General features: G+C 43.9%; 1 protein-coding gene across 2 annotated transcripts in view; it reads right to left on the reverse strand.

Annotated features, from left to right (window-relative positions):
• The window catches only part of RNASET2 (ribonuclease T2), a 50937-nt gene that overhangs the window by 14647 nt on the left and 9665 nt on the right, over positions 1-26625 (reverse strand). For both annotated transcript variants that reach the window (XM_090042870.1, XM_090042861.1), the window contains 3 exons: positions 21020-21075; positions 17351-17408; positions 16042-16112 (listed from right to left, as the gene is read on the reverse strand). In XM_090042870.1, the coding sequence (XP_089898996.1) occupies positions 16042-16112; positions 17351-17408; positions 21020-21075 (185 nt within the window). The remainder of the gene's footprint in view (positions 1-16041; positions 16113-17350; positions 17409-21019; positions 21076-26625) is intronic.

Below are 26625 nucleotides of genomic sequence, written 5' to 3' on the forward strand. Positions count from 1 at the left end.
CTGTCACCCCTTTCCTGTTGTATGAGTATGAAAGTTGGATGACATATCAGAAACACCTGAAAGCTTTAGAATGTTACCATTAGTGATGTCTGGAAAATCCTGCATATCAACTGGAAGGATAAAAGAACAAATGCTGGCATTCTGGCTCAGGTAACCATAACCAACATTCAAATCATGTTTATACTGCACCAGCTCCATTGGGCAGGACATGTCATAAGGATGCCTGACAACTGGCTCCCAAAATAGGTTTTATAATCCCAACTCAGCAATGGGCACTGCTCTAGAGGTGGCCAAAAGAAGAGATTCAAGGACACCTTGAAGGCCAGTCTGAAGAAATGCAATATAAACATCAATATCTGGGAGACTAGATCACTGCATCATCCCCAATGGCGCCATGAAGAATGACAAGACATTGATTACTTTAAGCATACTCGCCTCACTATGGAGGCAGACAGACGGAAGAGCCTGACATCACCAGGATCTACTCCTTCCTCCCAGATCTAATCTGCCACATTTGCAGTTGAACATGTGGATCCTGGACTGGCCTCCTCAGTCACCTATGGATATACCAATTACTTTCCTATTTACTAAAAAAACCATCGTCCTAAAATTGAGGTACCAAGCACTGTTGCTGATGATGCACATTAAAATTGTATTTGGTGAAATAAGTTATGTTCAGAAGTTAAAACTAAGAATTTGCCTAAAAGTGTTAGCACTTCAAACTTTTTTTAATATATGAGTTTTAGTGATGTCTTCTAAGCTAATACTATGTAGATTATAATTGACCCTAAACTGATTAATGGTAAATTAGTGTAAAAGAAGAAGAGAGAAAGGAAATGAGCAGGGAAGAAAATGTCATAGGCAAGAAGGGTTCAGAAGGCAAGAGAAAGAGATTAAGAGAAGTTGGCTTAAGGTTACTTGAAGTCACTTAGTAGCTTTATACCAGCTAGATCTGGTTTAGGGCAGATGCAGTTTATGCCCATTTTCAGTAGCCTATATATCTGCTTCATAACAAGCAAGGTACATTCAATAACCACATTAGAGAGAATTCATATTAATACTAATGATGAAATAGCGTAGTTGACGTATTTCTGTATTTTCTAGCCCTTTATAGCAAGGTTTTGAAGTTAAGCCAGGTAATAAAGTATAAAAAAAAAATCCAGGGATACTTAAGAATCCTTGCCTTTTAGCCTTAAACTGGTTCTTGATGAACTGGCTATCTGCAGATAAACCACGATGAGTGCTTCTTTGAAATTTAAATCTACCAGTAAATAAAAATTCCATTTTCCCCTGATAGACTGCCCACTGATTAGAGGCTTTTAAGACTTTAGAATATAGTAAATTTAATATTAATCTCTTTGCATTTAATATTAAAAATTATGTTATTAATAAACATTTGATTATTTGGTTTCATATGCCTTATCTATACTCACTTATTTGCATTCAATATTAAAATTGCTATTAAATGTATTTAAACAAGGGGCTTTGTTACATGGTAATTTTGAGCAGCACCTCAACTGTCCACACGTTAACACCAGAAACTAGTTTAAAACACTTTTTAAGCAGCTCAAAGCTACACCATTCCAGGGCAGAATTATCTCTAATCCATGTTACCCAGCTCATGTTACACTAAAGTTAGGGTGGGCAAAGTACAGCCCATGGGCTCAGCAAGGTATTTTACCTGGCTTGGGGTGGGTCCTTCAGCCCCACCTGGTCTAGGCACAGGGGACAGCCCAGCCTGTAGCATGTGTGGCCAGTGCCACTGCCCGCTTGCACACAGCCAGGCTGGGACAGCACTGCAGCCAGACTTACTTCCCCAAGGCAGGCAGGATGTACTCAGTAAAGCAGATTTGATGGGGCCAGGGATGGGCAGGGATTGGCATCTGGGAGAAGGACAGGAAGCTGGGGCCAGGAGTGTAGGGAAATGACAGTGCAGCACGGTGCTGGGAGCAGATTGTGGCTCTGCTCTGGGCCCCAGCCCCATGCTTTCACTACCCCACAATCCCAGCCCTGACCTGATGCACTCCCAGAAGCTGCTCCCTGCCCACCTACAGCCCCATTACATCCACCCAGCTGAGCACACTCTGCCTGTGGGGATCCCAGGCTGATCTCCATGGACCCCCCACACCTGCTTGCCCACTCCAGTAATCTACCACTTATGGCGGTTTGGTGAGCTGCTGTGAGCAGGGGGAGGCAGAGGGGGTGAGGGAAAACAGTATGGGAAGGCTGACCTGGCCTGCAACAGCACACCAAAACTCCCTAAGTGGCCCTCTTTCTGTCCTGTTTGGAAATATGAGACACCCCGGATCCTGTCCCCCTCCCCATCCCCCCCAAATCAGGGGCACACTGAAGGAAGAGGTAGGCACAGTGGCATGCTGCAGGCAGAGCAGCTGTGGTGATTGCCCAGCTGCCTGCCTGAGGCACTGCATTCCTTCCCTGCACCCAGGACATTCATTTTAATCTATGCCCTGCACTTGGGACCAACATCTAAAATCTGGGACTGACCCAGGAAAAGCAGAACAGATGGTTACCCAACCTTATTGTAAACACTCCACCCACCCCTCTCCCCTGATGGCCCAGATGGGGCCCATTGCCCACCTTCTCCAGCACTCCACATCTCCACTCACTGCCCTCCTTCCCTCCCCCATCTCCTGCTTACTTGTGGCTACCCACATAGTCTGTCCCAGGGCAGCAGGCAGGAAAGGGTTAACTTGCCAGTCTAGCCACTACCACCACTCCTGCTGCTTGCAGGTTTACCCTTCCCTGCCTGCTCCCCTGGTACAAAGTGCAGGGCAGCCACAAGTGAGAGGGGATGGGGAGGGAGCCCTGGGGACAGAGAGAAGCTCAGAATGGGGGTGGTAGGAAGGAGGGATTCTTACCTTTTAGGCCACCAGGTTCCTCGTGGCCTGAAGTGTGACTATATCAAACTCAAACTAGCACTAACACCAAATCAACATTTGTGTAGCTCACAGTGTAAGGCATAACAAGGCCCCAGTTCTTTTCAGCACCTAATTTGGTGGAACAGGTTCCCCAAGCCTTCCTTGATTCCCAAGAATACCTCTGTGGAGTCAATAATTAGCAGGTCTAGATCAAGAGAGATTTCAAAAGCAATGAAGATGTTCCAAAACCTTGTATCTACTGTGTTATTAAGTCCATCACTATCATAGAAAGGAATGTAAGAAATCCAGTATAGTACTTTTAGGACTAAAATATTCAAAGAGATTGGAAATTCAGTCATAGCTCGAAGCACTGAGTTCTAACACATTAATCAAAAGGATGAAAGTGTTGAGAATCTTTCACAAGGAAATCTTTTCCAAGCTTTTGTGAGTCATTGGTGCTAAAACAGATGTCAGCACAACACAAAATACAAAAAGCTTCTAACAACTGATCAAAGTCTACTTCCTCTCTCAGATGCCCTACTTTTTGTCCCTCGGCACTTGCATTGCCTCTATGTATCACAAAGCAGCAGAGGAGAGGAAAAGCACTTTTTTTTTCTTTTTGCAAGTTGCCTTTGAGTTACTTAGTCACAAGGAAAGCTGAAAAGTAAGGAGACTGAGGTCTGTGCATATTCAGATAGTGTTTATTTTTCTGCAGATATGTTATGACAGACGACATTTAGGAATTTTGGTTTAGTAGAGACTGTTATTTGCATTCACTGTAAGTTACAACCCAAAGAAGGAAACAGTAAACTGAAGCAGCCAAAGCATCTGTGTTAGTCAGAGCTTGCAACAGCTACTAGGAGGGCAAAGGGGAGCTGGTCATAAGTTTAGGCCCTTGTGGCAATTGGGGTATGCTGTCCTCACTGCCAAGAGACCTGAAGCCAGAGAAACAGCGTCTACACTCCACTGCCTGCCTTCCCTCCCTCTTGTGTTCTCGTGACAGAATATTTAGTAGAATTAGCAGATTTGTTGGAATCTGACAGGGCTACACTGCGAGAGCTTCTGCTATGGCCTCAAACTTGTGACCTCTGGGCTGTTAACCCTGTGCCTTAGTGCCCAACCCACCAAACTCCTGCAGATGACGAGTATGTGGGACCCAAGTTTCAGATCCAGTACAACTGCCTGGGGAGTATTCAGGGTTATAATAAAAGCTTTATATGCCATTTCCTAAAGAGAAGCTACCCATTTTCAAAAGAACAGCTATGTGAAAAATGGAGACACATAGAAGTAGTGAATTACTTCTAACTGTTCAGTATAGAAATACAACATTTAACCTTCATCTCTTCCACTTGATGCAAACGGAAGGATTTAGGAAGCTATGGAAACTGCAGGTACTAAGATTTCTACTGAAAAATGAGAAACCAATTTCTTTCTTGTTTGATGATGAAATTGATTCATTCTGTCCTTGTGTGGTTCGAAGCAAGAAAGGCAAGGTCAATTCACTTAAGCCCTAGCTCATGCTTAGGTTGAATACAAGTACAAGACAAGTTCCTTGTACTAAGCAGAAATAAACTATCACCACAAACCTCTTCCTTTTCACAGGAAGGGGGGGGTTGTTTTGTTTCATTTTTCAAAAAAGCCTTGGTGAAGAACAGTGGGTGCTAAAGGAAGCAGAAGTTTAAATTACATAGACATAGACATGTTTATCATTCAAATAAAATGCTTAGCTGACTACCTCTGCTACTAGGGAGAGGTACAGTAATTTGACTGGCATGAACAAATCCTAGGGGTGAAGTCCTGGGAACTGCTGACAGCCTTATAATGTAGCAAAACTGACACAACTGGTGTGGTTCAACTACAGATGAAGGAAGGCATGATACAAGCATCTTACACTTCCTTCAGCACAGCACAGGAACTATATTCTGCAGTGCTCTACTGGGCAGAAGCACTGAGGTACAGGAATGTGTGGCAGACTGAGCTGGAGACATGCAAGATTTGCTGGGAGATGTGCATAGATCCACTGGCTCCAAAACAAGCCTGTTGGGCTCAGAATGAAGGAGTTACAAACACTCCTGTCTACAGCATTTTATAGAGATTGGCAGCACTAGCAGAGAATTAGATGCGGACCAGTCGCTGTAGGCTATGTCTTAGGATTGTTCCTTACATGCAAGTTGAGCCTGGAGGCTCTTACGTTTGGGCCAAACTTGCTTTTCATGAAATTCCCCCTAAAGCAGGTGCTAGCTGCCTTTAAGGAGCAATGGGGCTGAATTAAGGCAGCTGGGTCCTAAGGCAGGCTGCTGATTGCAACCCTGACACTCCCACTGCTGCTCCAAGCCACCTTCTGCTGCCCCAACCCAAGTACTGCTGTCACACTCATGACCCATTAGTGTGACCACTGCTGGTGCCACCTGTAGTGGTAATGGTTAACTCCCTTACTAAAGAGTGATATCATCCACAGGAAGTGGTCAGTGGGACTATTTTGGGTCAGGGATTAGTTGTTACAATGAAGGCTTAATGAAAACAGAGTCTTCCTGCTTCTTCCAAAAACCCAGAGTAACACATGCTGTCACAAAAGTGGTGAATCCTGTCACCAACAAGAAATCAAACAGGTGATTTCCAAATGACTGATCCGACTCTAGGAGCAGATGAGTCCAGGGCAGAGCAGGGCCAAGCACCTCTACCTGCAGCAGAGCCCAGCACAGCACTGAGGCTGGCTACAGAGACCTTGCAGGCGCTCAAAGCTGCACCAAAACAGTTTGATTTCCAATCCCCTGGAACATGTCCTCAATGGATCAGGCATTTTAATCGCTTCAGGGAAGTGTCAGGCCTGGACAAGGAGTTGGAAGCTTACTAAGTGAGTACTCTTACTTACTCTGTGGGAGATCAGGTGGATGAAATTCTGCTGTCACTGCCTCTTACAGATGCTGGGAAAAAGCAATATACTGCAGTGATAGAAGCATTAACTGATCATTTTCTGGGCAAAAGAAATGTGATTAATGAATGAGCTAGATTCAACATCTGTAAACAGGAGCCTTCAGAACCTGTGGACAGATTCATCACATCTTTGTATACAATGGCCGAATCCTGCCAACATGGGGAGCTTAAGGAGGAGCTAATTAGAGACCGCTGAGCTGTGAGGCTTCGTGATACAGAGCTCTCAAAAAGATTACGGTTGGGCCCTGATTTACTGCTCCAGAAGGCTATCATACAGGCTCGTCAATCAGAACTAGTTAAACAGCAACAATGAGAAATCCGGAATGACTCTCAGTCCTGTCAGGCATTAGTTAATATGGATGCAATGCACACTGTTAAGAAGCTACAAACAAATACAACTAGAACTAACAGGCACAACAAAAATAGGAAATGGCCTCCCCAGTGCCCACAGCAGCAAACAAATGGGAAAGGAGGCCAATGCCACAGGTGTGGACAAACTCCAAGACCAGGTTGTGCTCAGTGTCCTGCTATGGAAGAGATATGTCAGCGATGCAAAAAGAAAGGTCGCTATACTTCTGTTTGTCACTCTACCACTGGAATCTATGAAGTCACAGAACGGGATGCAAAGGATTGCACAGTACTTTCAGATGAAGTTACAGAGTCTTCATCAGATCCAGGAGTCTGGATGACAGAAACTGAGCTCAACAGATAGCCAATACCATTTAAAATAGACACAGGAGCAGCAGTCTCAGCTATTACTATAGCCCACATAGGGATGGGATTCTCCTTACCCCTACTAAACAGTTCTGGGGACCAGGAGATACTACCCTCAAAGGATCCTTTAATGCAAAGATGACACTGAAGCAGAGCTGTATAGATCAGGAAGTTTATGTGATTGGTAATCTTGCTGTGCATTTAGGTAGATTTCCAGGTATACAGGCACTGCAACTTGTCCATCAACTAGATGAAACAGCAGACCAGAAATCCTTGGAGCAGTACTACAGAACCAAATACCCATCAATTTTTTCTGGTCTGGGAAAAAATGTCAGGTGAATATCAGATACGCCTAAAAAGCTGATGCCAGTCCATATGCATTAACTACTCCAGGATGGTTACCACTGCCACTAATGGACAAAGTTAAAAAGAGCTAACATGCATAGAAGAAATGGGACTAATTGCAAAGACTGAAGAATCTACTCATTGGTGTTCTGGGATGGTGGTTGTGCCAAAACCCAATGGTAAGTTTAGGATATGTGTTGACCTCACAGCTGAACAAGTATGTGTGCAGAGAAAGACATATTCTTAAGGACTGCCAGAGATGGAACTATGACACCTGGTATGGTCTAAGACATGTACCTGCTCTTTCCCCCCAGAAGGAAGTTTAGATCCCAGAGCCAAGGGTCCAAGGTACTGTCCAGGCTATGGCAGATAATATCCCTTGTTCGTACTGGGTGGAAACACCTAGTGGTCTTCTCCATAGGAATTGAGAACAAAATCCCACCTGTTTACTTGTTGTATGGACATGCCTCAATTTCACCAAAGAGATTAGACCTGTGAATTAGTCAGGTCTAAACAAATAGACCTACCAATAGTTTAGCTTTGTTTAGGTTCATTTTGTAACTAAGTGTGTATCAAGGTATCCCCTGAGAAAGGGGAATGTAGTAGTAAGGGTTAACTCCATTCCTAAAGAGTGGTGTCATCCACAGGAAGTGATCAGTTGACCATTCTGGGTCAGGGGTAAGGCTTAATGAGAACACAGAGTCTTCCTTCTTCCAAAAACCCAGAATAAAACACCACTCCTCACTGTCAATTCCCACTGTCACTTGCTGGTAGAAGCAATGGATTTGGTGGAAAGAGAAGTGGTGGCTGCAGCACAGAGGCATGAGAGAAAGAGAGAGCGAGAGAGAGAATAGAGAGGCCTGAGCGCTGCAGGGAGCCTATGGAAAAACTGGAGCATAGTAACAAACAGAGATGTGTAGGCAGAGCGAACATAGGGCTGCCCCACTTTCATCAATGTTAGTGCCCCCATTGCCTGCTCCTACTTAATACCACTAAGCCATGGATGCCAGCTCCTGCTCTAAAGGATTACTACAAACCTGAAAACAATTTCCAACTGAAAGTGTCCCTGAAAATAACACATTCCCTTTTCCTACATTAAGATCTAAGATTTTTAAGCAAAAGGTTTCAGAGTTCCTGTGTTATTTGCATTTCTGATCCTCCTTTTGTCTCTACTAAACCACTTTGGGCTCAGGACTCTAACTACCACCTGCAATCTGCTCTCTTTAGAACGGGAACTTGAAGACTTCTCCAGTTCAGAGCACTCACTTTAGTACAGTATGTCCAATTCCAATGCCTACAGTTATTCTCCAAGATGAAAACAGACTTAAAATCATAGAGATGAAAGGGAGACCAAGACTCATCTAGTCCAAGCCCCTGTATGAACAAAAGGTGCTCTATTTCTTAACCATCCTTGTCACGTGCTTATCCAGCCTCTTCTCAGAAACTGCAATTGAAGAGTCTACAGCTTCCCTGAGTAGCCTGTCCAACTGTTCTACTGATTTTAGATTAAACACCCCCACTTCCAAAATTAAATCCAAGTCTTCTTTGCCACAGTTTAAATCCACTGCTTCATGCTCTGCCACCTGCAGCAAAGGGGAAAAGTTGTTTTTCCACTCCTTTAAGAAAGCCTTTCCAACACTTAAAAACTGCTATTAGATTTCCCCATCATCTCTTTTTTTCTAGTTCTCTCAGCCTTTCCTTGCATGGCTTGGATTCCAACCCCTTTATCATCTTTGTCGCTCATTACTGAATTCTCTCTAGTTTCTCTACATCTTTCCCAAAACAGTGAGCTGGACACAATATTCCAGCTAAGATCTAACCAGAACTGAGTAATGATACTATTGTCTCATGCATCTTACACACTGATAATGATAGCCCCAAATTGCATTGGCTTTCTTTTTCTTTTATTTTGACACCACTTCACATTGCTCACTCATGTAGCCTGTGATCCACCAAAACCCCAAATCACCAATGCTGCTGCCTTACTAGTTACCTCCCATTCTGAATTTGTGCATTTGTTTTTTCTTCCCATTGTCTCAACTCGCACATCTTTGTTCAATTTCATTTTGGCAGCTATAGCCCAGTTCTCCAGTTTTCAAGACCCTTTTGGGTTCTAACCTTGGCTTCTAAAGGAATCATAACCCCAGCTAATTTTGTGCCACCTACAAACTTGATCAGGAGGCTGTCTACCCCTGCATCCAAGTCATTAATAAAGATGTCAAACAGCACGAGACAGTGGAATTCAACTTGAGACCTCCTATCATTCCAACATTGATCCATTTATACCTCTTTGCTTGCCATCATTCACCTAACTATGCATCAACCTAGCAACAATTCTATCTAGCCACAATTTCTTCAGTTAACTTAGAAGAATGTCATGTGGGACTATATCAAAAGCCTTACTGAAGTCCAAGTATATAAAAATGTCCACTGCACTTCCTTGATCCACTGAACTGATCACACTGTCAAAAAGATAAAGTGCTTTGGAAATTATATGCTGATGATGATTATTGTAAGGGCAAATTGTAAATGCCCTTTCTCCTCCAGGCATTTACAATTTGATTGTTTTATCATTTGCTGCAGTAACTTCCCAAGTACTAAAGTCAAAGGCTTCTTGTGCATACTACAGGGGTTTACTTCAGTTTAATTCTCCCTAAACCGAAGCGGTGGTTTTTCAAAACCCTGCTTCAATTTAGGGAGAATTAAACTGAAGTAAACTGCTGTGGCGTGTACACAAGGGTTGGGCCCAATCCTTACTTGCGCCTCTGCAGTGGTGGTGGCATGGCAAGGTGCCAATGGGCCGAGCAGTCCCCGACCTGCAGCGGGGGGCGGTGCTTCCCTCCCCAGTGGCACCAGCGCCCCGCCCCCGGCGGCAACCAGCCTGGGTGGTCCCAGGGGGCACTGCAGCCATGAAGGGGAGCACACACCCCTCCCCCCACAGCTGCAGAAGGAAGCACCAGGTCCCCACACAGCTCAGGCAGGCTTCGGTGGGGGGAGGGCCAAAAAAACCCCAAAACCCATGAGCTTGATTTCCCCTCCCCCCAAGCCTATGCTGGCTGCCGCTGGGCTGCCTGCACAGCTCTTGAGCTGCACAGGGCCCAGTGTTTCCCTCTGTGGCTGTTGTACTTTGTTAGGTAGCAAATTAAAACACCTCGGAGGTGTTTAAGTCATGTAATGCGCAATATGCCACTGACAGTGCAAACAGCAATGCCATTAAAGTGGTGCGAAAGGGCATTTAAGCCACTTTAAAAGCCAATTTTGTGGCATGTACAAAGGCCTAGAGCAACCAGTCTATATACCCTGAGGTCCTTCTCTCATAAAACAAGTTCTATTTGTTCAGAACAAAAAGCATTTTAGATTAAAAAACCCCTTAATACAAATTTCATATGCATGCCCTTCTTACCAGGTGGCCATGTATCTTCTATACGAAGACCAGGGCCTCTCTGAGTCAGTTTCATACTTGTCCATTCTTGGATCAAATGCCTTCACCTCTCTCTCTCCCTGCCCCCTTACCTCCCCCCTCCCCAGTGTTAAGGTTGTCATTTTATATAGTTTCAAGTCCTTTTATCTTGTTAGTCCATATGAGTCAAGTCAAACCAGTCTATGCTCTATCCCCAGGAATGGAGATAGAGTGTGAAAATTAAACAAAAATAATTGCTACATACATCATTGCAAGTCTCCTTTGCTGTATTAATTATACTATCCCCCTCCAGTATCTTTCCATCATGCAGGAACCATTTCTAATCTTACCCACTAAGCCAGAAATACAATCATGAGTAAACGCATAAAAATGTAGATGTATAAATATTGATTCAATAGTCTTTGAGTGGTCTATAGCATTTGTCATATCGGGAGTTTTAAAATCTAATTTCTTTGTTACTATGCTTACTCTTCATATAAATTATTTCATTTCTTTTAGCTTGCAACAATGAAGATCAATTTAGTCAGCTTTATATTTGTCATACTGTAGTTCTGGGTTTCTAACCTGAAGAAAAACTTGTGTAGGAAACATGTATTGAATAAACTAGAATAAAAAGTGTGGAAGGTCTTTACTAAAAGCTTGTATTTACAAAAACTACAATTAGGAGCAATTGCGCGCCCTTAGCAATTCTTGTTATAGTATTGAAAAAAATAGTTTCCACTCTCATATATAGCTATATTCCCAGGATTTTTCAATTTTGCCACACCTGCTATTGGACATCCTATGACTCAGAAATGCTGAATTGGAATCACCAGCATATCTTGATTTTCTCACTTCAGGCTTCCCTACATACCCCTCTTCTGAAATGAAGGACACACACAGTCTACCCCCACCACTTTGCCCCCAGAAACTGCCTAGTACCATAAATGGTATTAACCCAGGGGACCCAACCTTTTCACCCCACAGGCTGGATGGGCAATGCTAAGTCTTCCTGAAGACTGGATTTGGCTGGGGAGAAGCTATCAGAACACTGAATAAGTCAACTGACTTTCTGGATTGAAGTTTTAGACAGGGAGTCACAGGTACACTCTGTCACTTATTCACATTTGTATGAGGAACTCTGATGCAAGGTAGATTCACACCATCAAGAAATCCAAAGTCTTCACAGATGAGCTACATGTATAATGCCTCTTGCTTGAAGAGTTACTACATTAACAATGAAGCAAGATAGAAAAGGGCTTTTTTATCATCTTTACCTCTGAGTGAGAAGAGAGGAGATAAGGAAACCATGGTAACCATTTAAATCTACTTCAAGTACTAAAGAACTTGCAGAACACCATTCATAATATTACATCCATCCTGTAAACAATACCAGGTCTCACACTGTCGTCCTTCTTTCCAAAACAGACCTCCCATTTCACTATGACCATCCTTGGTTCCCAGATGTACAACTTTACATTTAGCTTCATTAACATCCACAATGCTTCTATTAAACCAGCTTACTGCAAGAGCCAGATTCATGTGTGAAACTGAGCAGGTCTCATTATTTACTGTTCCAGCAAATTGTACTTCACTTATAGCTTTACCAGATCATTAATGAAGATATTAAACAACACTTCACCAAGGACAGATCCCTCTGAAACTCAACTAGAAGACTCTATTAAATAATGATTTGTCACACGGAATTTCTTTCATAGATTTCATAGACATCAGGGCTGGAAGGGACCTCGGGAGATCAGAGTCCAGCCCCCTGCCCGAAGGGCAGGAAGTCAGCTGGGGTCATAGGATCCCAGCAAGATAAGCATCCAATTTACTCTTGAAGGTGTTCAATGTAGGTGCTTGAACCACCTCCGCTGGCAGACTGTTCCAGACCTTGGGGGCTAGGACAGTAAAGAAATTCTTCCTTATGTCCAGCCTGAAACGGTCTTGCAGGAGTTTGTGACCGTTCAACCTCATCATCCCTTGGGGCGCTCTGGTGAACAAAAGTTCCCCCAGATCCTGGTGGTCACCCCTGATAAACTTATAGGTGGCCATCAGATCACCCCTGAGCCTACGCTTTTCCAGGCTAAAGAGTCCCATGGCTCTCAGCCTGTCATCGTAAGATCTGTTTTCCTGACCTCTGATCATGCGCGTGGCTCTCCTCTGGACTCTCTCAAGCTTCTCCACATCCCTTTTGAATTGTGGAGCCCAAAACTGGATGCAGTACTCCAGCTGCGGCCTCACCAAGGCTGAGTACAAGGGGAGAATGACGTCCTGGGATTTGCTCGAGAAGCATCTATGGATGCAAGCCAACGTTTTGGTCGCTTTATTAGCCGCAGCATCGCATTGCAGGCTCATGTTCATCTTGGGGTCATTGATGACCCCCAAGTCTCTTTCTTCTGTAGTGCTGTCTAACGTAGCACTGCCGAGCCTATAAGGATGCTGCAGGTTTTTCCTCCCAAGGTGGAGAACCTTGCATTTTTCGGTGTTAAACACCATCAGGTTCTCGTCCGCCCATTTGCTGAGCTTGTCCAGGTCAGCCTTGATCACCCACCTATCTTCTGGCGTGGATGCTTTGCCCCAAAGTTTGGTGTCATCAGCGAACTTGGCCAGTCCACTCCTGACTCCGATGTCCATATCATTAATGAAGATGTTGAACAGTATGGGTCCAAGGACAGAGCCTTGAGGGACCCCACTGGTCACAGGGCACCACGATGAGTGACTGCCATCGATTACAACCCTCTGGGTCCGACCACGGAGCCAGTTTCCCAGCCAGCAAATCGTGGTGGAGCCAAGACCACAACTGGCCAGTTTGGCCAAGAGGTGATCGTGGGATACCAGATCAAAGGCTTTTTTGAAGTCAAGATATATGACATCAATCTCTTCTCCCTTGTCCAGGTGATAGGTCACCTAGTCATAGAAGAAAATGAGATTGGTCAAACAAGACCTACCCGCAACAAACCCGTGCTGGCTATCCCTTAGGATGTTAGCCTGGGCCAGTCCATCAAGAATGGCCTCCTTAATAAACTTTTCTAAGATCTTCCTCAGGATAGAAGTCAGGCTAATGGGCCTGTACTTAGCCGGATCCATTCTCCTCCCTTTCTTGAAGATCGGCACCACATTGGCCTTCTTCCAGTCTTCGGGCACTACACCAGAGCACCAGGAGTTTTCAAAGATCCGTGCCAGGGGCTGGGCTATGACGCTCGCCAGCTCCTCGAGTACCCTGGGGTGCAGATTGTCAGGGCCGGCTGACTTGAAGGTATCCAGCTTCTCAAGGTGTTCCTTCACGAGGTCAGCATTTATGGAGGGTAGGGGATCCCCAACACCCGGATCACCCTGTCCCATACCAGGCATGGGCGTCCCATGCAACTGAGGAAAGACTGATGCAAAGTACCTATTTAATAGGTTGGCTTTTTCCTGGGCGTCAGTTGTCAGTTGCCCCATCTGGTTTAGCAGGGGCCCAACATTGCCCTTGCTTTTCCTCCAGCTCCCCACATATCTGAAAAAGGACTTTTTGTTGTCCTTGATGCTTGAAGCCAGTTGGAGTTCAGTTGCAGCCTTGGCTTTCCTGGTTTGCTCCCTGCAGGACCAGACCAGTGCAGAATAATTCTCCTTGGAGGTGAATCCCGTCCTCCATCCTTTGTAGGCTTTCCTTTTTAGCCACAGGAGGTCCACTAGGTCCGTAGAGAGCCAGGAGGGCTGCTGTGCCTTCTCGCTGCCTTTCCTCTGTGTTGGAATAGATTTAGCTTGTGCACTGAGGATCGCTTCCTTGAGAAGCAACCACTCTTCTTGAACCCCCATCTCCCTGGGGTCACAGTCCCTGAGGGCCTGACCGACAAGCCTCTTGAGCTTGTCAAAGTTGGCTTTTCTGAAGTCAAGGACTTCTGTGTTGCTGACTGAATTGCCAGCTTTACGGCGGATGGTGAAGGTGATCAGCTCGTGGTCGCTGTCACCCAGCTTCCCATCAATCACTAGGTCGCCGATTAGGTCGTCCCCCGTAGCCAGTACCAGGTCAAGCAGCGCTTTGCCTCTCATTGGCCCATAGACTTCTTGAGTCAGGTAGAGGTCATCCATGCACGAGAGAAAGCTTTGCGACCGCTCGGATTTTGCTGAGTGATCTTCCCAGGAGATGTCCGGGTAATTGAAGTCACCCATGACAACCAAGGTCCTGGAGCAAGCGGCCTCAGTCAGTTCCCGGGCGAACTCCTGGTCAAGCTCGGGACTTTGAGTGGGAGGTCTGTAGTAGACTCCCACCGTTGTGTCCCCTGTGCCGTATTCCCCACCAATTTTTACCCAGAGGGTCTCTAGCTGTCCATGCCGGTCGCCAACATCAGCTTGCAGGGACATGTAGCTTTCCTTCACATAGAGAGCTACACCCCCGCCCCTTTTGTCTACACGATCCCTCCTGTACAGGGTATAGCCCTCTATACCCGTGGTCCAGTCATGGGTGGAGTCCCACCAGGTGTCCATTATCCCAATGACATCATAATTCTTTGCACTGAGCAGGAGGACAAGCTCCTTCTGCTTGTTACCCAGGCTCCTGGCATTAGTGTACAGGCAGGCAAGTGTGCCCTTGGGGGCTCTTGCCTTGCCCACAGATTGTGCCAGGGCTGGGGCAGGGGTGGGCTCCCTTAAGTGCCTTGGTCTGCTGGCTTTGCAAGGGTCGCTCAGCGGGCCAGCAGTGGCAGTAGTCCCCCCATCCCCCAGCGGACTTAGTTTAAAGCCCGGTGGAGCAGGTCAGCCAGCCTGGCTGAGAAGAGCCTTCTTGCAGAGATCCATTAGTTAAACAATGTTTAAATTGATCCCACATGGATTTTTTCACTGCAATGATTTCTTTCTTTCTTTCTTTCCAAAATCAGGCTTTTGGATAGAACCAAATAAAACACCCTTAAAGAAGTCTAAACGTCTACAGGTGGTTTTATCAACCAAAACTGAGGTCTTAAAAATATATATTGTTTGATAAGACCTGAACTCTGCATTTCTCACCCCCGAGCTACAGGCGTTTAGATGAAGGCAACCCTTTCCTTTCCTTCCCTCGTAAGACATGTGCCAAGAATGTTTAACACTGTGCAAGAATGTTAAATAGAGATGCAAAAGGTTGACGCATAACATGATATGCAACACACTTGTTGAGTTCAGATTATCAGAGTGTGACTGTAGTGACCGAGGGCACTTATACATGTGCAGAGAGGCTGCTCCAACACACTGCAAGTACAACACATTGGAGGAGACTTGATTAATCAAGTCTGCTGGAGCATGTTAATTACTGTGCTCCAGCAGATGCCAGCATCACCCGTATATCAGCATCCCCCGGGCTGAAAAATGGTGACAGAAGCACTTTAACTAAAGCTGGTTTGACAACCTTTAGTTAAAGCCTCTCCACCACCATTTTTCAGTGCAGGGACACTAATATATGTGATGGTCTGGGCACTTTAATTACAGCGGCTCTCAAAGTCGCTCTAATTAAAGCGTTCCCCCTACCCCATCTTCCGCAGCACATTTATAAATGCCCTGAGTATCCATACTGGCATAAGTTAGTCTTTTAGAGGTGTGCGGCCTGAGATGATGTTTTAATGCAACTATTAATATTAACATATATATGACTGTAAACATCGATACTATGGATGACTAAGGTATTGGAAAGGTATTTCGTACAGCTCCAGTTGATATCCAGTGGCTTGCACCAGAGGCTTCTCCATACAGCAGTTATTTAGTATGGTTCGTATTAAAGATATATCCAAGATGCTTTCCCATTTGATTTGAACTTACCAGAAACGGGTGCGATTTAGAGATGAATGAAGTATATCAGGCCAGTATTGTCTCATGTCTGGTAGAAGATCCTAGAAATAATAATAAAACTACACACCTTAAAAAGATTACTTTTCAAATCACAGCCCATTTCCTTTTTACTTCTTGGTAGAGATGTGCCAGACAACCACAAAAACATGCTGTTAAGAGGCTGAAAGATTCTGTGCCTAGCCTTCTCCCCCAGTAGTTTGACCTGATTCAGTACAACACTTATGTTCAGTCTTCTGTACTTAAAGGCTTGAAATTCTCACCTCTCCTCATAAGACATTTGACTAGCAAATAGATTCTTCTGTTCTTTGATTTGCAAGATCATAAGAACGCAGGGCTGGAAGGGACTTCATGAAGTCATTTAGCCCAGTCCCCTGCTCAAGGCATCATCTAAACTGATGATGTTAAACTATACCAGGCCTAAGACAGACCCCTGGGAAACCCCACTTGATACTCTTCCTAACTAGATATTGAGTGACTGATGAACAGTCATTGAGCACAATAATCTAACCAATTATGTATCTACCTTACAAAACTTTCATCTAGTTTGTAATTCATTAGCTTAGTAGGAGACTGTAGTGTAAGATAGTGTCAAGCTTTGACAAAGTCAAGGTATATCACATCCACTGTTCTCCCCTCATCCACAGAGCCTGTCACTTTATCAAAAAAGGAAATCAATCTGATTAGGCATACACCACAGATCTCTCTCTTCTATCCTTAATTTGTATCCTTTGCACCCATACTTGTGCACCTCACATACACCTCACAACTGCGAAAGGGCAGGCAACAGACCCAACAGCTTTTTCTCCACTTCAGCGTTCCCCCAGAGAAAATGGCTTTGAAAGGATGAAACTTAATAGGAATACTGCTAATTGAAGCTACTGGGAAAAATCCAACTGCAGGTGGCCAGTGTCCTCTTATTCTCTGAGCCCTAGGCCTCTCAACTGAGGTACTCATTACACCTTCTTCTTCAGAGGGTGGAAGCACCTCAAAGCCTCTGTCCTTCCAGTTTTTGCTGGAAAAAGCCAGGATACAAATCAAGCCAGTGAGAACACCAGTGTGATCCGGGTAGTGGTGGATGGACAGGGGTTGTTGATCTTCATCAGCACAGCAGACTTCAAAAAGTAGATCTTAGACTAGGCATTTGAACAATGTTAGAATAGGAATTCTAAAAATAATGTCTAGCTCAGATGACAGACTATTTCAAAAGTGGTATTATATGAGCATCTCAAAAGGTAATTTCATCCAATCGCACTCAATATTCACATTTTAATTTAAATACCTCAATCTCATTCACATTGAAGTGCCATGTTCTGTTACAGTCTTCTCCTTTATCTGGCCTAGGAAAGAAATTAATGAAAATAAATTTTAAAAAACCCTACTACAAAGCAGTGGGTGGAAAAAGTCAAGTCACAAGATATTTCAAAGTTACAAGATGATAGCATGGAAATCTAACTTTAAAAATGCAATAAACCAATGTCACTTTCCACAACATTTTAATGAACAGAAATGAGCTAGTATTCATTACAAATTTATTTTGAGTCAAATTTTATCAGCCCAGGCTGATAGATAAAATTTTATCAGTCCTGTATTAGCCTTTTACCTGACTTAAGGTGCTTGTACATGTGACGGAGGTTTCATCCTTACGGCTGCATTCTATGCTTTCTAAATTGAAGCAATGAGTTTTTTATTGAAACCTCACTGTTCCAATTTCCATCACTGTATACACGTGATTGTCCTGCTGGCTGCAGGAGCCTGCTGAAGGCAGAAGCAGAGAGGAGCCCAATCCTTTTTTTTTTATTTTGGCGAAGCACTCCCGTGGCTAGGAGGCCGTTAATTTGTGCCATTAATCTTTCAGCTCGCCCCCTGGTCATGGGAGTGACAGACAAGCTCTGCTGGAAGGATTAGCCCACTTGCCACTTCCACCATCACCACCTTCAGCAGAGTCCTACGGCTGGTAGGACACCTGAGGCTGCCCAGTAATGGGCCGGCTTGCCCCTGGGGCAGTGCAGAAAAGAAGCAGGAGAGCAGCTGGGTTGGCTGGTGGCCAGAGAAGGCAGCAAGGATGGTGCACAGGGCACCAGAAGCCCAAGTGGGCTTCTAGTCGGCCGGGTCCTGCTCCAGCTTGGAGGTGCCTGATCCAATGCTTCCCCGAGCCTGCCTAGGCTTCCAATGCCTCTTGCACCATCCCTGTCGCTATCTCCAGTCACCAGCACACCCAGTTTGAGCCTGGAGCAGCACAAGGAGGCGGCTGAGTGTGCTGGTGGCTGGAGAAGGCAGTGGGGAAGGTGCACAGGGTGCTGGAAGCCCAGGCAGGCTCAGGGAATCAGTGGATCAGATACCTCCAAGCTGGGCAGCACCTGGCCAGCTAGCAGCCTGCCCAGGCTTCCAGCACTTCATGAACTGTCCCCACTGCCAAATTGGGGATGTAGTTTAGCTTGCAACCATGCAAACTCATTTAAAACCCACAAAACTCGGGTACACGTAACGTGTGATGATGCCACTAAGCCACACAAAGGGAATTTTTTGTCACATGTACATTGTGACATTGTCAAGTGTACAAGCACCCTTAAGCCCTGCAAAAAAAACTTATGGCATGAGAAGGAAATAAAGCATTAGTGATGGCTTTGGCAGGGCAGATTTGTACCTTATAAACCAACTAAATAAGAGATGCAAAAGCATTTATAAGTAGTGGCTTGTTTCATCAGGTGTGTGTCACCAGTCGAATCAATTTCACCCTAACCAAGTCACTTAGCATGAGAGTAGTATTGGGAAATGGTAAGCAAATGTCTTTGAGTTCTAATTGTAATGCTGTTCACAGTTTTTACATAATTTCCCAACCTCTTGTATTGTTTCTTCCAATTTCTTATCTTTATGGATTATTTCATGCCTCTACTGCTCATACACAGTATAATCAGTTGTTTCCTTTCAGAGATGTTTTCCCCGAGTTTCTATGAATTTCTGTACCATGTTTAGACTCAAGGCCATAGTCACTTTTGAGACATTAACAAATGCTGTGCACCCAAAACAGCAAGGAAGCTTAACTTCCTCAGTAAGTTTGGAGAGAGAGATATAAAGAGCTTATTCTGCAGTGACCTGCAGGAATCCTGATTTTCTCTGATAAAAAAAAAAAATCCCCAATTTTCAGGTTAAAAAGAGTAACCCGAAATCCACATTTTTCCGTGATTAAAATGAAACGCCACTAACTGATAGAGATGTATAGTGGCGTTTCATTTTGATTATGGAAAGACATGAATTTTAGTTTACCTTTTTTAACCTGAAAATTGGGGATTGTTTTTTTAAATCAGAGAAAACCAGGATTCCTGGTGATCTGTAACTCACATCACATGTGAGATCATGCATTTGTGTCCACATGCTGCTGACCTATTTTTCTCTGGTAGAGCAGGATTCTTATACTGCGATATACCACACAATAAAGAAACAGAGTGGATGAAGTGAACCCCCAAGAGTGTAAGATTAAATATTTCAATAAGATAACAGATTTGACCTGATCCCAGATAGACAAATTCATGTATAAATACAATTCAACCCTGAAAACTCACTATGAGAAACAGTACCTTTTCCCCAGCCCAATCTGTATTTTAGATCAGATGAGTAGACACAAAATAAAAGATTTTTATCATTACAACTGGTAAACCTTGCAGAATTAACACAGGTATGAGAGAATGATCTAACAATTCAGATGTACCAGATTCCTTTTAAAGGCAACAAAGGAATGCAAAGGCTTCACCAAGAATTTAATTTGAAGAACTTGAAATGTAAATGTATATGTGTCACAGGAAGTCTAACAAGACCTTTAATGCTGGAGGAGGAGAGCTCCCCATCTTGGACTACCAGGGTTAAAATCTTCTTTGTATTCAATTTACAGTTGTGTAACACCAGTGACTTCAGTTGAGTTGCTTCTGATTTTAATTAGCACACAACAAAGCCTTCAAAGCCCAGGGTGAATTTGCATGACTGAATCTTGTCAGACAACACCGTTCAATGAGTGGGTTTTTTTATTGGACTCGCTTTTTGCATTACAACTGCACTTAGAATTTGGAGTTTCCATGGGCAAGATGGAAAAGAGAAAACACCTTAAATTAGTCTGAACTATTTTATAAACCATAGCTTATTAAAAATCCTACTGAAAGCATTTCTATAAAGCTACAATTAGAGTCAGCACTTTGTGGAGAGACACAAGAAACCCTGGTATTGCAATATATAAGTTACTGGGCAAATCTGCAGTGAAAGTAGAAATGAAACTTCAGGGCCGCTGTACTACATACAAAGCTGATGACATTTTTAGTTGGATTCTTAATTCTATTCGAGAGCCTTTTACAGTTGACTGAATCAAAATAATTGCTGAGTGTCTTTGTAGAACATACTAGAACAATCATTTTCAAAGTGCTGGCTAGAATCAAATCACTAACCCTTCTAAAACCTCCTCATCCCCACTGGACAGTTTTCAAAAGGGTCATTTGACCCAGAGCTATTGAGGAAACCAATGCCAGACCTGGGATTTATATTCACTCCAGCGTCCAGTCTCATGCTCTAGGCACTAGACCACGGGGTAGCCTTCTGCCCTACTAAGGTCAGAGTTTTGCAACCGACTTCAGTAAGACCAAGGTTTTGCCCCATGTCTCTTTTAAACTAAAAATCCTTTAGCATGGAAATATTATCATGACCGTTATTTACAGGAATGTAGACTGCATTTACATGGGTACAAATCAACTGACTTTGGACCTAAGAGACTGATTCTTCTTTCACTTACTCTTGCACGGTAGTGATATCACTAATGGAGTTACTTCTGATTCACCCATCCAAGCATGACCAGTTCTTAACCATGAAATCAATTAAATTGTACCCATTGACATCAGCATGAAATTTAGTAGAACATGACATTCTTATCCAGTCTGAAAGAAAAAAGGTAGCTGTTTTAAGTGTTTACCATAATCCATGGATTGTCCAGTACTGTGGGGGATCATCACAGTCATTCATAATCATCTGAGGAAGACAAGAATCCAAAATATTTGCCAGATATATTTAGTCAGAAATCAAATGAGTTAATTGGATGTCATGCCAAGGGTAAACAAAAACATTCTAAATACACAGCACAAATGTATTAAGGAGGAAAGGCCAGATTCTCAGCTGGTGTAAATCAGGGTAGCTCTGTTCGGTTAAAATCAAGTCACAAATTTTTACACCTCATGAGAATCTAGCCTGCAGTTCCCAGTAGTTTCCCACTTAAGCGATCAGCAGACCTTTCCCATAAGGTAAGAGTTGTCAAAATAAGAGAGAACTTAATTCTGTGAGAAGCCATCAGCACTGTTAGTTAATCCAGCAACAGTCTGTATGTGTCAATGGGCAATGCTAGTATTTTGTTACAAAAGAAAGAGGTGGAATAATATGCTGAAGACTGCAGTCCCATATAGGCTGCCTAATCCAAGTTGACATTCAGTCTATACTTCCTATAATGTTTAACAGAGAGAACCACACCAACATTCATAACCCAAATAATTATCTGTCCAAAATACTAGTCACTAATAAGTGGACAGTTCAACAGATGAAGAAACTCTCCATGAGCTCAGTTAATATTTTGGATGCCAATCTTGCAAACCCTTCTTGATACAATTAGTTCCATTTCTTTCAGTTAACTGTGTATGGCATGTTTTAGGACTATGGCATGTTTTAACCCTCTCCAAAATGGTAGTTCAAACCCTTAATCATAGAAGGAAGAGCATAATGTTCTATGCATACATATGGATTGTAGCATAGATTACATGCTCCTGGTCACTAATCAAATTTGGTGCTCACACACCAAAATGTTCTTTTTGTACTTTCCCTATGATGCTTGACAGATGAACATTAAATAGCTTAATGCAAAAAAAAAAAAAAAATTACGCATCTAAAACTCACTTTCTTTTTAATCTCCATGTTCTACTGCCTGCCTTAATTACGGTGTGATGCACTGTGTCAAACTGCTGTTCAGATACTGCAGAAGAGCAGAAAAAGATGAGGAACCTAAATTAATTGCCTAGGCTACCACAGCTGTATGGTGTACATAAAAGCTGGAAGTGGTATGAATCTCTCCTGTTTTCTACCACTTTGCTCCCTTTCTGCTCTTACCACCTACATAGTCCAGTGAACAGAAAACAGTTAAACCCAGTGTCAGTTTATTCCTGACAGGAATTTACCTAAACGCTACAAAGACAAACAACATTGTTCATGAAAGACAAGATTTACAAAATCAAAAACCCTTCAGAAGGGGAAGCCAAAAAACAGTCAGTTATAACTAACCAGGAAATCGCATCTTCCCTTGAGTTACAGTTAACTAGCTCAGGGTATTTCTGCACTGAACAGTTAACTTAGGGGTGGGCAATTATTTGAGCCGATGGGCCACATAATAGGGAGTTTTGGTTCAGCCCCCCCACCCTACTCCTGCAACAGCTCACCAAAACTCCCTAAGCGGTTCTGCTCCCCTGGCAGCCAGGATGTGACCATGGGCAGACCGGGAGCAGCATTCAGGAGCAAGATGGGCAGGTGGGGCTGGGAAGACCCTGGGATCTTGGGGTGGTGCAAGCATAAGGCCAGGGCCCAGGGAAGAGGCACAATCCATTGCACACGTCCCTGCAATGGATGCTGGTTCCATAGGCAGGGGCATGGAGGGAGCAGACTGCAGTTCTGCCCTGGACCCACATTGTTACTGCCCCATGATCCTGGGGTCTCCATGGAGATTGCCAAGTGGGCAGGGTGCATGACCAGGTGAATAGGATAGGGCTACAAGTGGGCAGGGAGCGGCCTCTGGGACCAGGCCCTGAAGCACGGGGTGGTGACAGCATGGGGCTGGGGCACAGCAGCAATCCACTCCCCACCTACCCTTGCCTGCGGAACCCACGTACATGCATCAGAAACTTGATCTACCTTGCGGTATTATCAACCGTATTTTGCCATCTTCAAATTACTAGTGATGTTGCACAATGTTGCTTTCCAAAATTAATTTCAAACCAGCACTATCAAGGTAGTCAAACACACATTTAGCAAAGCGGATCACTGTCAGATTCACTAAATCTTGATCAACAAGGAACAAATTCACCTTTATGATATAGACAGGCAGTTCCTTTTGACATGAAAAGGGGGTGCAAATGCGTGTCTCGAGGCAGACATTGGCTTAAAATGTAGTTTGTAGTTAGCTAAATTTAAGGAGGATCTGGCTTGCCTATATTTAAAACTGTTTATCAATAAGATCATACAGTTTAGATTCAATTTGATCTAAAATAACATCATTCCTACCATATCAGTGAAAATGAAATGCCAGTACAAGCCACCAAAGGATCCTTACAGTACCATTCATCTTGAAAGGCAGAATACTCTATCGTTAAAACACCACTCTAAAACTAAATCCACTACAGACACAGCAATGTCTTAGTTTCTCTCATCCTCAGTCCTGTCTGTAAAATGCAGGATATAGTATTACCCTGTCCCAGGGACACACTTGCTGCTTTACAGACGTGAAAAAACTCATAGCTCTAATTTAAACTCACAGCACCCCTGCACCAAGTCCAACACATGCCCATAACAAGCATTGCATTAGTTTGACCCCGCTCGCCCAACGTCTCTGTAGATCAGGCGCTTCAGCAGGACTTTTTGGCAATTTTATCTAATAGCTTAATGGGATGGGAAGGGATTGGGGGCACAAATCAAGGCTCCCCCCCACCATGGTGAGGGAGGGAATGGGGCTAGGCCAGGGACAGGGGCTGCCCAGCCGTGGCAGGGCAAAGCACAGGACGGAGGTGCAGGCAGCTTATCTGGAGGCACAGAGAGCTGCACACACCCCTGGGAAAGGCATGGGGGGCAGGGCTAGGGCAGGTTACCCGTTGTGGGCTCAGGGCCAGGGGCTGCACTGGCCTCTTCATGGCAGGGGAACTGGGCCAGGGCAGGTGGCAGCAGTGCTGGGACCAGGTCTATAGGGGGGGCTATCATGAATTTTGGAGTGGCTGTAGCCTCTCCATAGCCCTCCCTCCCAGCACTGCCACTGCCCGTCCTGAACACAGCTCAAACCCAGCCCCCCCTAACCAGGAAGAGGCTGCAGTGGGTAGCCTACCCTCACCTCATGCATGAATCTAGGGGGCACATGCCCCCCATTACTCCCCAAGGGTACGCACAGCACAGGGAACTCCCCCCACCACCCCTCACAGCCCCTGCATGAGCCACCTGCAGCTCCATCCCATGCCCCACCTTGGCTAGGCAGCACCTGCACTGCCTCATTCCCTCCCTCACTGTGGGAGCCTTGAGCTGCCCCCCGGCTCCCCACATGCCCCTTTCCACCCACAGACTTACCCATCGGATGCTGTTCTCCAAGCTGCTGGGCTCCGTATCAGCAATCAGATGGGTATTGGCTGATATGGCTGGTTAATAATCAGCCACTGGTATCGGTTCAAAAAAATCTTTATCAGTACACCCCTACTGACAAACGGTTCCTCCTTCTCTTAGGTTTACCACGTTCCCAATGAACAGCAGAAATGCTCCACACTTGCCATCAAAATGGGACAGTTCTCCAGAAATAATCAGCTATACTAGCAGTGAGCAATATTTAAAATAGACATTCTAGCTTCATATTCTCCATGAATTAAAAAGTTCAATGATAAAAGCTTCCCTTTTCCTTCATCTTCACTTTCCTCCAAATGAGAATATCCATCTTTAAATATTATAAAGCCCTGCAACTTTTAGTTGAATTAGGATGCCTTCTTTGTGGGAAAGAATATTTCTTTCCTCTATGGAATTTAATTGAGCAAATCCTATGTCCCATTTAATTGAAGAACTCAAAGAACATATAGAGCCATAATGAACCATTCTGATCTTAACCTATCATACAGGTCCTAAACTTGTCCTAATTTCACTGAGTAAAGGTGAGCTCACACTCGAAAGGTTACCACACAATGTATAAAAACACGCAAGTAAATAATAGTGTGTTTCTAGCATTTTGCACTCTCTTTGGTGAAGCAAAAGGAAATCTGACGTGGCATTTATTCTGAGAACCCTTGAATAAAAATTCTGTTTCTACACATCTTTTCTACACATACAATTACCCACAAGAAACAAGAATTAAGATGAAGGTCTCCCATTTCCGCACCCAGAGTTCAACCCACCTTAAAGAACCCTGAGTAAAACTGAATTCCTCTCTTTCTCTCACACGTACACAATGTCAAAACATATAAACAATGAATATCACATCAAAGCACTATGCAGATATGAATAATAGAACATACTTTGAGGTTTCCTTCATTATCTTTAAGTTATTGAGTAGTTTTAGAAGACAAGATAGTAATGATATTTTCTTCCTTAAAGCAACATGGAAAAGGTAAGAAAAAGACAGAAGAAACAGATTTTCTTGCATGTTGGAAGACAGTGTACTTAAAAATACAGCTGATATCTAGAAATACAGATCCAGAATTCATTGAATTATTAACAAAAAGCTGTCAGTAAGTTTTGAAGACATGGAAGATGGTAGTGAAATTAAGATTCTTTTAACCACTCACTGCACTGAAATTCTGTAAGGAAATCACCTAACACAATTCTTGATTCAGTGTTCAAAATTATCTGTAATATTTCAGTGTTCAAACACATCTGTAACCATCTTGATTCCTCTCACCCCCATGGGACATGGGCAACCAGTGTAGACGTGTGTTAATAAAAATATGTCTTTGTGCATTTGATTTGTCCTCCTTTTTGCTCCAGCACACTGCGGCAGCGTGTTGGGGCAACAGGGCCATGGAGCAGGCATTGAGACACCCTGGCGGGTGCTAAAGCATCACCGTGAAGGACCCAGCCTCCGGTTACTTCAGCGGACCTCCCTGCACCACATTTTTTCTGGGGGTTGGTTTTTTTTTTTTTTGATACTGGGATTTCCCGGTATCAAATTTGGAGTTCATACTGGAAATATGCAGCGCAGGCAACATTTTTTCATTCTAGGCGTGCCTCTCGCCGCGTCTCAAACTGCTCAAACTCTTTGTTGATGGACACTATATTTGCCTTTTTCCAGTTTTCTGGAACCTCACCTGACTTTCACCAGTTCTCAACCATTAAAACCAACAGCTCTGGAATTAAATCAGAGAACTAAGTGTTCCAGGGACTCATGAACACCATCAGTGTGGCACATGCTGGCCCCAGAGAAATGCACACAAGCATCCTTGCTGGTGAACTTCTGGTTTGAATCAGTCTGAGAGCATGGAGTGGACTTGGACCTGTTGTGGCTGGGATATGCCAACATCTCAGTGTAAACAAACACAAGGACAGCCCACATTAGGCTCAGATGATATGAAAACATCTAGCTCACATAAGTTCTTTAATATGGAATCAATGCTGAGGTTCCTATGCTATCCCGGATACTACCTTTGCTTGTTATTTGATAGTTGATTTTTTATTTTGGAAAAAACTGAAGTCAAGTCATTGAATATTTCAGTCTCCTCCCACATAATGTCATTAGCTTTTCCTGAATCAGCAAGGGTCAGACTTTTTACTTGTTCTTCCTCCCACTTCTAACACATTTTATATAAT

The sequence above is a fragment of the Crocodylus siamensis genome, chromosome 1 (assembly GCF_052110815.1).
Source record: "Crocodylus siamensis isolate JL-2025a chromosome 1, ASM5211081v1, whole genome shotgun sequence".
In the NCBI taxonomy this organism is placed as follows: domain Eukaryota; kingdom Metazoa; phylum Chordata; order Crocodylia; family Crocodylidae; genus Crocodylus; species Crocodylus siamensis.